The 14,234-nt window shown below is 43.8% G+C and overlaps 1 protein-coding gene across 3 annotated transcripts; it reads left to right on the top strand.

Moving 5' to 3' along the window:
• The first annotated feature begins 4,901 nt into the window (after positions 1 to 4,901).
• On the top strand, positions 4,902 to 13,495 carry sav1 (salvador family WW domain containing protein 1). 3 transcript variants are annotated; one of them, XM_048227660.1, is made up of 6 exons: positions 4,902 to 5,048; positions 5,253 to 5,527; positions 6,381 to 6,938; positions 11,180 to 11,462; positions 12,131 to 12,286; positions 13,256 to 13,495. In XM_048227660.1, exons 2-6 carry the CDS (start codon positions 5,434 to 5,436, stop codon positions 13,473 to 13,475), a joined length of 1,311 nt encoding a protein of 436 aa, XP_048083617.1. In that variant the 5' UTR covers positions 4,902 to 5,048; positions 5,253 to 5,433; the 3' UTR covers positions 13,476 to 13,495. The 3 variants fall into 3 exon arrangements, with proteins under 3 accessions (XP_048083617.1, XP_048083616.1, XP_048083615.1); XM_048227659.1 differs by having other exon boundaries at positions 5,247 to 5,527; XM_048227658.1 differs by having other exon boundaries at positions 4,902 to 5,527.
• Positions 13,496 to 14,234: the final 739 nt, after the last annotated feature.

Raw genomic sequence — 14,234 nt, 5'->3', positions numbered from 1 at the left:
TTGTTGTTGACTTCCGGAGAGGTCACACCCAACACCTGCCACTGACCATCGACGGTGCTGTGGGGGAGAGAGCGAGCAGCACCAAATTCCTGGGGGTGCACATCAGTGAAGACCTCTCCTGGACCACCAACACTGCATCACTGGCGAAGAGAGCTCAGCGCCGCCTGTACTTCCTGCGGAAACTCAGGCGAGCAAGTGCTCCACCAGCCATCATGACCACATTCTACCGAGGCACCATTGAGAGCATCCTCTCCAGCTGTATCGCTGTGTGGGGCGGAAGCTGCACTGAATACAACAGGAAAGCCCTGCAGCGCATAGTGAACACAGCTGGAAGAATTATTGGTGCTTCACTCCCCTCCCTGAAGGACATTTACACCACCCACCTCACCCGCAAGGCGACCAAAATTGTGAGTGATGAAAGTCACCCCGCTCACAATCTGTTTGATCTACTGCCCTCTGGGAAGAGGTACAGAAGCCTGCGCTCCCGCACTACCAGACTCACCAACAGCTTCATACACCAAGCTGTAAGGATGCTGAACTCTCTCCCTCCTCTCCCCCCTCCACCCTCAGCTACATAACATCCTGGACATTGGACCCACAATGGCCGCCTGCACTACTCCACTTGCACACTTGCACACTTGTACACTTTACAACTTGGAGTTGTTGTCCTGAAAACACAACACTTCTGCTGCTCTTACATAACTTGCACCACTATGCCACTTTCTTTCTTACTTAGGTCAAACAGAACTACCCAAGCCTTTTATTGGCCTGACTTTGCACTAGTATTTTATTGACTGTCTATGCACAATTTCAACCAAATTTTGCTGCTCTTATTTTTTCATTATTATATGTGCCCTCTTATTTACTTATTTACTTACTTTTTTGTTTACTTGAATGTTATGTTTGTCTGTGGACCAAAATTGGTAAAATATGTCTTGTCTTCACCGTGGGATAGTGAGAAACGTAATTTCGATCTCTTTGTATGTCTGGAACATGTGAAGAAATTGACAATAAAGCTGACTTTGACTTTATATAAGGTCTCACAGTTGATGGTGTATGTCAAGAGTGAAAACCAAGCCACGAGATTGAGAGAATTGTCCGTAGACCTGCGAGACAGGGTTGTGTGAAGACAGATCTGGGGAAGGATACAAAAAACTCAGCCAAACTGAGTAATCTGGGATGAAGAGCCTTGGAACCTTGGAACGACATCCCCAGTTCCTTTGAGAGGATGAGAGAAGCATAAAGAAGGACAAACATCAGTGCAGCTCAGTGTGCCTGATTTCTTCCACACACATCGTTGGGAATTGTGGCCAAATTGTTCAGTCTTCGTTTCATCAGACCAGATGATTTTACTTCTTATGGTCTAAGAGTCATTCAGGTGCTTTTTGGGAAACTCTCACAAAAAATGGCTTCCATCTCTCCACTCTACCAAAAAGGTCTGATTGGTGGAGCGCTGCACTGATGTTTGTCCTTCTTTACGCTTCTCTAATCCTGTCAAATGAACTCTGGATCTCATTCATAGTGACCATTGGGTATATATATTTGGCCTACTGGTTAGGGGTTAAACCTGGTTTATGCCCACCAATAATAATATTTTGGTCCATGCTTTTATCATTTAAACCTTTGCCCATCTTTCAAATTACACCCTAATGTGCCTGTTAGCTTAACTGGCAAACTTGCAACACTGACATCATGAGGTAAAGGCGCAACACATACTGATGTTAACCTTATTGTCCTTTTTCAAATGTCAGCTAAAATCACAATCTATTTTCCCCAGGGGATGAGCACAGAGCAGAGCTGCGTTATGTTGATGCTACATAAATCTAAAACCCGAGGAGGAGAAGATGAGGCTAATTTTTGATGCTAACCCAGTTTGGTCTCTGCATTTAACTTAATCGGTGAAAAAACACAAACAGCACACAGTGTACACACAGTGAGGTGAAGCACACACTAATCCCAGCACAGTGAGCTGCCTGCTGGGGGGGGAAGTGGTTGAGCATTGCTTTCCCATGCCCATGTGTCTGGGTCTGTGTCTGGAGTGGACAAGAAGAAGTATTTTCTATACAAATCGCTGCAAGAGACTGAACCACATCTGATGAAAGAGCTGGCTATGTAAGTGTCCCAATTCATGATCATAATATTTAGGCACCTTTGTCAACCCCAAATCACTGCTGAATATGATGAAGAAGAGGAAGAGGATTATAATGAAGAGGGGGAGGAGGAGGAAGATGATGAAGAAGATGAGGACGAGGAAGAAGAGGAGGAGGGTCCCTGGCCCATCTCGGCTTGTCCCCTGCACTCCAAAATCTGGCTAGTTAGCCCGATGCTACCAACAGCTTTTTCAATAGTGGTGCCCGACAAACCATGCAAATAACAAGGCAGCTCACTGCTTTGAAAAGCACTGGTAGTTTACTTACAAGGCGATTTATGCAGAAAGTATCTTCCGCGAAGTTTAAGCGTTTGCAGCCATCTTGAATTTAGTCACGATAAATTCGTAAGAATGAACAGCTATGATAAAGGGATCAGATTCCAAAAATAATTCGTGTTCATTCTTGCTCGTGCTTCGACTTATCGTGATGGCTGCAAACACTAAACGCATGTCTGTAAATCGTCTTAAAACTATGTTTCTACATTCCCTTTTTTACACGTTTCCACTGTTTCAGTTAAAATGTTCTTTAAAGCTCTTTCATACCACAAACAGCCTCTCTTCTTTTGCTGTAAAATCCTGATGAACACACACACACACACACACACAAATCTGTATGCCATGAAATGCAGCCCCAGTCCTCTGCTGAAGTCTCAGGCTGGACAGCAGCACGCAACCTGTGTGAGAATATCTAAATTGTATGATGGGTAATTGTAATCCTGTGCCAATGTTACAGGTTTAGTAAAAGACTGAGACCGGAAGACAGACCTAGATAGGTAGGTGAAACCAGGAATGGAGGTTATTCAATTCAGCTACATCACTCACAAAGTATAGACAAGAGGGGAGGGGACATTCAACAAATTAAGTAATGAAGTAAGTATGGAAGCTGCACTATTGAGCCTCAGGGAGAAGCAAGATTGGGGCTATTACTATATGTATATTTCACACACACAAACACACACACATACACACACACAGACACAAATATCAACTGTTTCCATGAGTAGAATGGCTAAACTTACAGAAACACAGACACACACTTGCACGTACATACATGCACACACACAGACACACACACACACACACACACACACACACAAATGTGAGTCCAAGCACCCTGGTGTCTCCCCAGCATCTGCTTACTTAATAACAACATGCCAACATCAATAACATTTCCATGAAATTAGGAGTGTGTTTGTGTGTGTGTAAAAGAGAGAGAGAAAGGGTGGATTATCTCAGACAAATGACAACAACCCCCCCACACACACACACACACACACACATACACACACACCACCACCACCATACAAACATGAAAATATGATTGCTGGGGCAAAACAATTCATCAAGTTTGTGTCACATTTTGTGGGGCATGGGGCCCCCCGGAAGAACATTTTGAAAATAACCCCTTGAATGATGATTTTTTGGCAATATTTGTTGAATGAAATGGAGAGATGGAGACAAATATGACCATCAACAAATTAATCTTGCCGTAAAAAAAGATGGCAATTACAAAGTATGATTATCACACATAGCATAACTTGTAGCCTATTATTTGACAGAGGGGCCCCATTTAGATTTAATGTCTGAATGACATAATCCATAGTATAGTATGATTGTGGGGCCCTATTACAATTTTATACATGTGTTTTACACACATTTTCAAAACTCTTTGTCTATTTTTCTAAACTACACACAAAACAGACGACCATCTTTTACCTTTTACCTCCACCTTTTCACCTTTACAGTTTTTGCCCATTGCTTGAACACTAGACACATGCAACACAAGTAACACAACTTTGAAGCTTTTGTTACTATACCTTAAACACAGTGTAACAACACACTTGCTCCTGCACACTACACACTTCATACATATGACACTTTGTTCATAAATGAAATGGCATGGGTACCATTGGGACAAGACATCTAATCAAAATACAAAACACATTGGGTGATTGAAAACACTTAGACACAAATACTTACAAAAGCTTACAAAACTGAACACCAAATCAGCCAGCCACAAATAGGCCTCAGTTGAGTGATTTTGAGAACTTTGAGAGCATGGAGGCAGAGCAAGAGGAAGAGGAAGACAAAGAGAGAGAGCAGTAGAATGTGGTCTAAGAGGCTATGCACAGAACAATATTTCAGATGATATTAGAGCAACTTTGGTGGATCCTGTGATAAATCATGGCCTGACAATAAGGGAAGCTGGACAGGGTCCACCACATTTAAGCCTGTTTTTCTGTATTTGTAGAAGTGAAATTTTGGTTTTACAGTATTTTTGTCTTACTCTATGTTTGTGTTACTGTATTGGATTTACTGTATTGTAGCCTACTGTAAAGTATAGTACTGTGATGTACAGTAGGCTACTATGATGTACAGAAAAATAAAAACTGCAGTGTTTTATATTGTACACTAGTGTGTTGCTGCTAATCTGAAAGTGAATTCATATGAGGCAAGTGTGTATCATTTTGTCATCAGAGTGTCAATTTGACAAAGAATTGTTAGGTTTTGATAGCAGTTTCCATTCGACATACAGTAGATGTGAATGGTTTATTTCCCAGCGTTGTGCTTGTGTGTAAAGTGTTGACACAATGAGCCAAAATTTGCAAAAAGTGTTCAAGCAATTGGCAAAAACTGTAAGTTATAGTAGGCTGCGCCACCCTGTGGTAACAAATGGTCTACCCACAAGCCTTTGCGATGTGGAATGAAGTTGCCTGCCGCTGGGAGGCGAGTGAAGTGGGGAAAAGTCAAAGTGGGCAGGGACATGGAGCCGTGGGGAGTACCTAACAGACTGCAACGGAAAGGAGCCCTTGGATCCAAGCGTCAGAACAAGGGCCGTCCGCCCCAGCCAGAACAGTAACGAAGGGGGAAACACAACTGACCATTTATGTTTTTTTCGGTGTGTGAAATTACTGGTGAAGCACATATGATCGTATACTTTATTAAGACATTGCAAACTTAGTTAGCAAGTGTGCTAGCTGGAAAAGTTAGGTAACTTGCTAGCCACCTAGCATTGTTAGCTAATTAGCTATAGATATCTTTCTAAACTGACTTGGCTGTGTGGTTGATTCGTTTTTGTTTTGTCTCTATGCGAAAGATGCAGTTGGTTGCCAGCTTGATTGTAGGATAAGTCACTGATGCCTACCAGGTCTCAGGGCTGAGATGAAGTCTGTCTTAAAGGACAGTCCTTCACTCATTTCTTTGCGAATGTCAGCGCCGTGAATGTTGGCAAGATGGATTATTCACGATTTTATTGCTACATTGATGTCGCCTATTTTTGAGTTATGCTCTCAAGAAAGAAGAGTAAAAACGAAGCCTCGAAACCAGCCGAAGTCCACGGGAAATATGTGAAAAAGGAGACCTCACCACTTCTTAGAAGTAAGTTTGTATGAAAAGACTGTTTTTAGTCACGGACTTGTGAAAGCGTATGGGACGTAGCACTAACGTGTCCATCATTGAGATACATTTGGATTGAGTGTCTGTTCAGTAATCGCAAGCATGATGTGTGTGTATGGTTAATTATATGCACGGTATAGAAATCCATTAGTCTGACTGGAAACTTACATTTTTACTTTTTCCTCCAGTTAAAAGTTACTGTCAGTCCTGCCTTAAGTAGTCTGATCGCCTATTTACAATCTTTGGTTAGATTCTTAACGTTACTGTCAAGTCTGATTTCGCTGTCCAAGAATGGTTCAACTGCTAGAAGTAATGCAGCTTTAGCATCGCATTTATTTATCGTCTTCAGAATCATAACTAGTAGTATTATCTTGAATCTGAGCCAAAACAATATGCTATTTCATAGATTTCTGTTGTGTAGTTTGAGTGTTCAAAGTATGTGATGGAAAAGGAATTAACCTTGGAATTGGAAGAGCTGCAGAGTTTTAAACTTAAACCATGATCTGTGCCAGGTATGAGATTTGATCACCATCCAATAATGTTAACAGTTAACAGTGTGTTAGGCACCGAAACAGTAAACTAGTATGATCCATAGGTATTAGGCTATTCTGATAATCAGGATCGTCTCTTGCTCCAACTCTGTTTTAGATGGCCTGTAGTCAATCTATAGATTAGTTAAAAATGAATGAAAGTGTGATATCCTGTTCAGATTATGTAAAATAGGTGTGTGGAAATCCTTTCTCAATATTACTTTTCGAAATAAATACTTTTTTTTAAAAAAAATTCACCTTTTGTGTTTCTTCTCTTCCTCACCTCTTCCTCCTCTCCCTTGCAGATCTTATGCCATCCTTCATCCGGCACGGCCCTACTATTCCCCGTCGCGGTGAGGTAGCCCTCCCTGAGCCGATGCCCGCCTCCAGCTATCCCTCAGTGGGGCCCGCGGGCCCCGAGGCCGGCCCGCCGCGTGGCACCAAGAGCTTCCTGCGGCCGCAGCCACAGCGCTCTGCCCAGGAGGTGGCGCTGCGCGCCAGCCAGCGCGTGTCGGCGCCACCGTACGGCCTGCGCGGGCCCGGTGAGATGGCGGAGTACGCCGGCTCACAGCAATCCTTCTTGCCGTCACCTGGGCCCACGGGTGAGGCAGAGAATGGCGGGGGGGATGTTGGAGGTCGCTTCTACTACCCCGAAGGCCCGACCTCTGCGGCAGCTGGCGTCATCGCCCCCGGTTACTATGAGGGCCGCCGGGCCCCACAGGGCCTGCGCCGGCCACAGCAGCTGCCTCCCCCGGAGCGATTCCACGATGATTATCGCTACTACGAGCACCAGGCCAGCGAGCACGCCTTCTCTAGGATGCCCCCACACACTCCTCCACCCGCTCAGACCAGACCCCCCGCAGGTGAGACCAAGGATGGGCAGGGGGATGGAGGGAGGGTGGAGGACTTGGGTATACGACTGGCATCAGCTACCGCTGTCTGAATTGATATCCTATTATGCTCTTGCTTTTTTTGACACCTGCAGTATGGCTTCAGTTTGGTCCCAAGACTTTTAGCAGTGTTTCCCACTGACTTGACTTCCACTGAGGGTCTCATCATTGTCTTATGACGGTGGTCAATACTGTCACACTGCAAGGCAAGGTTGCAATCAGATCTACAGGGTCAAGCCATCCTAACAGTGATTTAGTGGCATGGTGGAGTTTAGTGCTTTCCCAATAGATGTATTATTCAATCTACCATTCACAATACAATGTATTCATAGCAACTTTATGATTTATTGATGTGTTCTAATCGGGCGTCTATAGACCGATGATACTAGTGTAGCAACCCTCCCAGGATGGATTGCTGTAGTAGTCCCTTTTATTCACTTCCTCCCACCCTGTATGGACCCTTTCAACAATAAAAACAAAAGTTGAACATTCTATTTGGGCCCCAATCTACTTCCTCTGCATTAAGATAACATATGGAATGTTAAAAAGGAAGTCTTGTGGGGCCAACTATGATGCTGATAATGGAACTCTCTTGAAAGGGTCCATAACTACTCGGTTGTCTTCTGCTGAAGTCAGCAGTTTGTCTCATATGTTGCTGTAAAGGAATTGGCTTATCCAGGAAAGGAATCGTGCTGTCTTGAAGGGTTGCTGGCTGCTGTAGTTAAGTTGCAGCTGTACTTGTTTGCTGTTTGTTTGGAAGACCGAAGGCATACACCCAGTGTCCCACTGGAGCAGGAAGACCAGTGCCCACTCATGACAGCATCACACAATAGGGGCAGACTTATCAGATGGAAAATACTCACACAGCCGTGGCTGGTCGCTCGCTAAAAATATCCACTACTACCTCTGAAAATTCCTTCCTTTGGATTATGGTGTGCGTGTGCGTGTCAGGCGTGTGCGTGTGCGTGTGCGTGTGTGTGTGCGTGTGTGTGTGTGTGTGTGTGGTGAATTACTAAGTGGGTTAGGGCAGGGTTACTCTCATGTTGCTCTCCACCCATTTTGATGCTATTTATAATGCATGTACGCACACACACACACACACACACACACACACACACACACACACACACACACACACTATGCATACATACATACACAGTAACAATGATATTTCCATTGCTGCACAATAAGTAGTAGGCTGATTACACTTGTTTTACTTATATATCCCATATCTTCTTTCACATACTCTCCCTACCCAAACACACATAAACTCACTCACACACACACAGTCGAGTTTGATGACTGCAGAGTGTCTAAACAGCTCTGGAATGTCGGTTCCTCTTCCCACATTGGCCGTCCCATTTGGTTGACACACACACACACACACACACACACACACACACACACACACACAGAGACACATACAACCTCAAACAGATACTTGTGTGTGTGTGTGTTTGTCTAATAATCTAAAGCCTCAGAAGACATTGCCTCAAGATATATGCAACAGTAGCGCACATACCCATCATTTGATATTGGTATGAGATGCCATTTAAACTTTCATGTAGATTTCTGTGCCATGTGTTATATCTTGGTCTTAGCACAGCTTGCCAGACTTTGTTCATGCACAGTCTGGTATCAGCTGTTTTCACTGATTGCTCTTGTTTACAAGCTTTTGCTGTGTGGTTAGTAAAAACAAAGCCTTTGTGGCTTGAGTGCAATACAATACATAGATAAGTTATCTTAGGTAGAATGTTGGAAAGTTCACAATTGTACATACAAGCCTACATCATTTTGGCAGGTCACTGTTGACTTGCAAATACATTTCAGGACCTGCTCTTCTGCTACCCTTTAAAACACACATGCCCCAGGTCATATGATGGTAGGTCCGGTATAGGAGAAAGCACATCCTGCTTGTGTGTGTCTGTGTTTGTGTTTAGGAACATAGTTAAAAAATGAAGACAAAACAGGGACCATTGTGTTGTCTTGATATGATTTAGGGTCTCCCAGGTCTGTGAGGTCCAGAAGAGGACTTGCTGGTTTGTCCTGTTGCGTACCGTTTGTGTGTTCCAGAACAGAAAGTTGCTAATAGCAATCCGCCACCTCATGTTGTTTTTCTTAAACAATCTCAGGGGATATCTGTTAACAAAACACAAGTTCTCTCCCTTGAGGACATGTTACTGCCTAACACCAGCTTTCACCCTGCTTAGAGTTTCATGTGAGCTCCTTGCAACCACATGTAGCCTTGACAGAAAAGTTTTGTTTAATAATGTTGTCTAAGCGTAAACTGAATTTTTGATAATGTGGCCTAAACATGAAAACCATGCGTAATAATGTAGCCTATGGCTGTAATAATTTAAAATTTGTGTTGTTGGTTGGGAGCATGGCAAATACGGTCATTTTGGAAAGGTGGTTAGGTATGTGTTGCATTCCTCAAAAGAGTGTCTGACTCCCTCTCATGCACTCTGCCTCATGCCAAGCTGGCACTGGCAACCTGGCACAGGGTATATGGTCTGTCATTGGCATGTAGAATTTCTCAGCTGTCTTGTTGCCAACCCGCTCACCTTCTCATACTGTCTCGCTGTGTGTGTGTGTGTGTGTGTGTGTGTGTGCATACACACAAGTGTCAGCATCTATTTGAAGTTAAATTTAGTACTGTGCCTAAACTAACAGCCAGGCTACACCAGGTGAACAATCGAAGCGCTCTGTTAGCAGAGTATAAAAATAGCTTTAGAAGTCTATTATTTTTTCAAATGTATGCGCCATTATCACATCAGCTGTAGCCAGTTCCATTGATCATAGTGGAAGATAATTGTTGCAGCAAACGCTCCACGAATGGAACGCTCCAGTTACATGCCCGGTGTATCCTTGACATGAGATTGTAACTCTAGGGGGCCGTACAAGGCCGGCGTTTTTAAACCGGTGAGTTTTTGTTATCGGTTACACCTTGCATGTTTAGGAGACTGTAACTGATAGTTTTGGTAACCGGGTTCCGAAGTGGGGATTTTTGAAACCGCCGGCTAACTTTTGCCGTGTAGACGCGTGTAGAAGGTTCAGCCGGCAATTTTATGACGACATAGAAGTGAAAGAGAGTTTTGCAGTATATCTACTCATGAGATTCTAACTCTAGAAGTGAAAGAGAGTGAATTTGTTGTTCATGGTTCTTCTGTCATCTATTTCTGCCCATATCATCATTTTGATTTGTGTGTCAGTGTGTTTGTCACACACACAGACTTCTCTGTCATTATTTTGATTTGTGTGTATGTGCATTACACACACACACACAGACACACACACACACACACACACACAGTCAAACAGACATCAAGAGACATGAGATCAGATTCAGTCTTCAGATGAGGTCAGGTACTGGTTCTATGAGTAGTTGTGTTTTGAATGAGAATGTTTTGCTGCTGACCCCAGGAATGAAGTCAGCAAGGGCACAGAAATGCTCAACCACAAACACACACACACACACACACACACACACACACACACAGAGAGAGAGAGTAGTAGTCCTAGAGGCCACAGACCTGAGAGTACAGCCTTGCCCTATAGAGGAATGCCTTCGGTCATGGCTTGTTTGTGTGTTGTATGTGTGTGAGGTCTTGGTGTGGCCTGTGCGGTTTGGTGTGTGTGTGTGTGTATGTGAGGGGGATGAGAACATTCCTGAGCTAAGGAACTGGAGCAGTCTCTGAGGAACAGGCTTCACTCTGGGGACTCAGTAGAGACAACTCTCTCTCTCTCTCTCTCTCTCTCTCAAAACTCTAATTTTCTCTTTCTCTGCATTTTGTCTCTTCCTCCTCTACTGTCTCCCTCTATTCTCTTCATCTTCTCATCTCTCCTCTTCTTTTGTCTCTTCATATGGTCTTTAGAGTCTCTCTCTCTCTCTCTCTGTCTCCGTTCACTGTTTGCCTTTACCCTCTTCCCCTTCTTGTCTTCAGATGCAAATAAAGTTTTCTTAGCACTGCTATTGATGTACAAACAAGTTTGTAAAAAAAAAAAAAACTTTTAATGGACAAACACAAGTTTTCAGATTTTGTTTTAGCACTGCTAGAACATTTTAAGCTAAATCTTCCCACGCACTAGCACAGAAAGTTTTGTAAACCCAGTCATTACAGTTTTGTGCTTTTGTCCAGTGCAACCGTGGCGTTAACCTCCGCTCCCATGCCCTCCCCATCTCTCCCCTTCCCCCTCCTTCTCTGGCCCTCAAGGCATCGGACGCATGCAGGCCAAGTCCCTGGGCAACTTGTCCAGCCCCAGCATTGGTGGTGCCAGCGACGACCTCCCGCTGCCGACTGGCTGGTCCGTGGACTGGACCATCCGTGGCCGGCGCTACTACATCGACCACAACACCAACACCACGCACTGGAGCCACCCGCTGGAGCGCGAGGGCCTGCCGCCGGGCTGGGAGAAGGTGGAGTCGGCCGAGTTCGGCGTCTATTACGTGGACCACGTCAACAAGCGTGCCCAGTATCGCCACCCGTGCGCCCCAAGGTGAGGATTCCATTTCATTTCCATTTAGCGATTCATTTAGAACACCTTTCAATCAACATTTTTCTAAATGTGTCACTGTTAGCCAGCTGGCTAATTTTCAGCTGCTGTTCTTTGGCAAGATGTTTTGAAAACCAGTGATCCATTCAGGTCGTTTTTTATGAGAGCCCTTTTAGTAATATCATTTGAATAGCAAAGACAAAACAACTAGACTTCATAAGAGACAGGCAGCAACACTGGGTGACCCTTGTGAAGATGTGTCCTGGTTGATTGATTGTGAGGACAGTGCTTACTGGAGGAAGTAGTTATGATTGGATGTTTGGACTGTAGAACTCATTATGCTTACTGGAATGTCTTTTTTTTTTTTTTTTTTTTTGCTCTTGCTTCTTGCAACATCTCGCTCCCTTTTCACATCTGGTTTCAGTTTACTTTTGCAGTTTGGTTTCATTTTTGTGTGTGTCTGGTCATTTGTTGTCTCGTTGTCTACATCAGCAACATATTTTTTGACCATCGTATTTTTTCACTCTTCATCTCTCAATTCCTTTCTCCTTTTTTCACACATTACCCATAATGCCATTCATTGTCTTTCTCTCTCCATCCCCACCTCTCTGTCTGTCTGTCCATCTGTTTCTCTCTCTCTCTCTCTCTCTCTCTCTCTCTCTCTCCTGTAGTGTCCCTCGTTACGACCAGCCCCCGCCCCTCCCCCCTCCAGTGACGTACCAGCCACGTCCTACTGAGCGCGTGCAGCCGGTCCTGGTGCCTGCCAACCCCTACCACACCGCAGAGATCCCAGACTGGCTCCAGGTCTACGCCAGAGCCCCACTCAAGTGAGTATATACACACACACACACACACCATTTCCAATATCACAGCAGAAATCAACAAATGATAAGCACACACACTCCCTCAACACTCCAGCAAATTCCAGATCCACACAAGATCTCTGCTTTAGTCGTTCATTTGTTGTGTGATTCGCTTGTGCAAAGATAAAAGTGAAGATCCGCTGGATCACACTGGAGAGCTCCCATTTAAATATTTTTTATTTGTAACGTTTCAAGCCCTTACGGTCCTTCTGTATATATACGAATATATATCACTGAATATGTGGTCCTCACCTCCTAGTTTATAATGTACAATGTATTTTGAGATAAAAACAGATGCTTCTAGTTTGTCGTGGAGAGTTTACTTGAATATGTTGCAAAGTAAATTCTAACATACTTTCTAACATGGATATGTATATGTTTTTTAAAGTTGATATGTATAGTATACTGCACTTTGAATGAAATGGTAAATATATGGTGATCTGATGTGTGGATTGGATATGTGAGTATGTATACCCACAATATGAAGAAAATATTATATTATATTATATTATATTATATTATATTATGTACTGGCGATGTTGTGTGTATTGTATATTGATATTTGTATATGTTTGTTTTGTGTATACACGGGCATGGTGCAATAGTCTATTTTTACCTCTGATTGTATAATGGATCCTGATCCTGCAACTTAATTGTAATCATGTGACAAATGCAATTTAAAAGGGCAGCTATGTAACACTTGTTGGAAGTCTGAGGAAGGGCCGTAGGGGCTTGAAACGTTACAAATAAAAAATACTTAAATGGGAGCTCTCCAGTGTGCGGATCGTCACTTTTTCTTTGAACTTTATCCTCGATCCTGCACCTGTATTATTTTTGGATGTGCGTGATTAAACCGTGCTGTTTCAATTTCGCTTGTGCGACCATATTTCGAGAATAATGCTGTAGCATCAAATTGACTGTGTGTTTGTGCAGGTACGACCACATCCTGAAGTGGGAGCTGTTCCAGCTGGTGGACTTGGACACATACCAGGGCATGCTGAAGCTGCTCTTCATGAAAGAGCTGGAGCGCATCGTCAAGTCGTACGAGTCGTACCGCCAGGCGCTGCTCGGCGAGGTGGAGGCGCGCCAGCAGCGCCAACAGTGGTACGCCCAGCAGCCACCGCCCGCCAACAGCTACCCCGTCAACATGTGAGGGCCACAGTGCCAGGGCGACGGGAGACGCTGGAGGGGTTTGGGGGTAGACGCCAGCGTTTCGGTCACTGTGTGTCCTGCCCCTCACTAGGGGGGATAGAGCAGAGGTTGCGTTACACATTTTTGCTGTCTGTCAAAATGACGGGCAGAGTTGTAAATAATCTCTCATGGTCAATTGTGACCCCTGATTTTTCTGATTTCTCTGTCATTATAAAAAAAAAATCTGTCAATGACAGAAAATATTCGGTTAAAGCAACCTCTGGGATAGAGTGATGAACGAAGGCAGGAACAGCATGAGTGGGGGTACAAGATTGAAGGGAAGTCATGATCAACATTGGCATTGGAGGTGTTGATGAATAATGATGATGATGGTGGGAGAACTTGTCGTAACCTGACCATCTTTCTCTTTTTCTTGAGTTCATGGTCAGGGGGTTCCGACATGGGCTGGACATTTTTTGTGTGTTTGCTTTGCTTTTCTTTTCTTTCTTTCGTTTTTTTTTTTTTTTTTATTCAATTTTTGTGGCAAGTCTCTGGGTCACACTTTGCATGTCCCTTTTTTGACTTGCTCTATGTTGTGGGCAGGACAATGCTGGAGCAGCCCATCTCCTCCCGTTTTGATGACTGACATCATGGCAGAGCTGATTTTTTTTTTTTTTTTTTTTTTTTTTTTTTGTGGGAGTTGTTGTCATTTTTGAGGTCATTGTTCTTGATGCCAAACACATCAGTGCCTTTGCCACTCAAGCCAAATCCAACTGAACTG

This window comes from Alosa alosa, chromosome 19, assembly GCF_017589495.1.
Source record: "Alosa alosa isolate M-15738 ecotype Scorff River chromosome 19, AALO_Geno_1.1, whole genome shotgun sequence".
In the NCBI taxonomy this organism is placed as follows: Eukaryota; Metazoa; Chordata; class Actinopteri; order Clupeiformes; family Clupeidae; genus Alosa; species Alosa alosa.
This window is presented reverse-complemented; position numbering and strand designations above follow the sequence as displayed.

Bases quoted from the DNA above. Each gene is read 5' to 3' on its own strand.
- sav1 (XM_048227660.1), top strand. From the start codon at position 5,434: ATGCTCTCAAGAAAGAAGAGTAAAAACGAAGCCTCGAAACCAGCCGAA. The intron at 5,528-6,380 runs GTAAGTTTGTAT...TCTCCCTTGCAG, and splicing joins GACCTCACCACTTCTTAGAA to ATCTTATGCCATCCTTCATC. The intron at 6,939-11,179 runs GTGAGACCAAGG...CTGGCCCTCAAG, and splicing joins TCAGACCAGACCCCCCGCAG to GCATCGGACGCATGCAGGCC.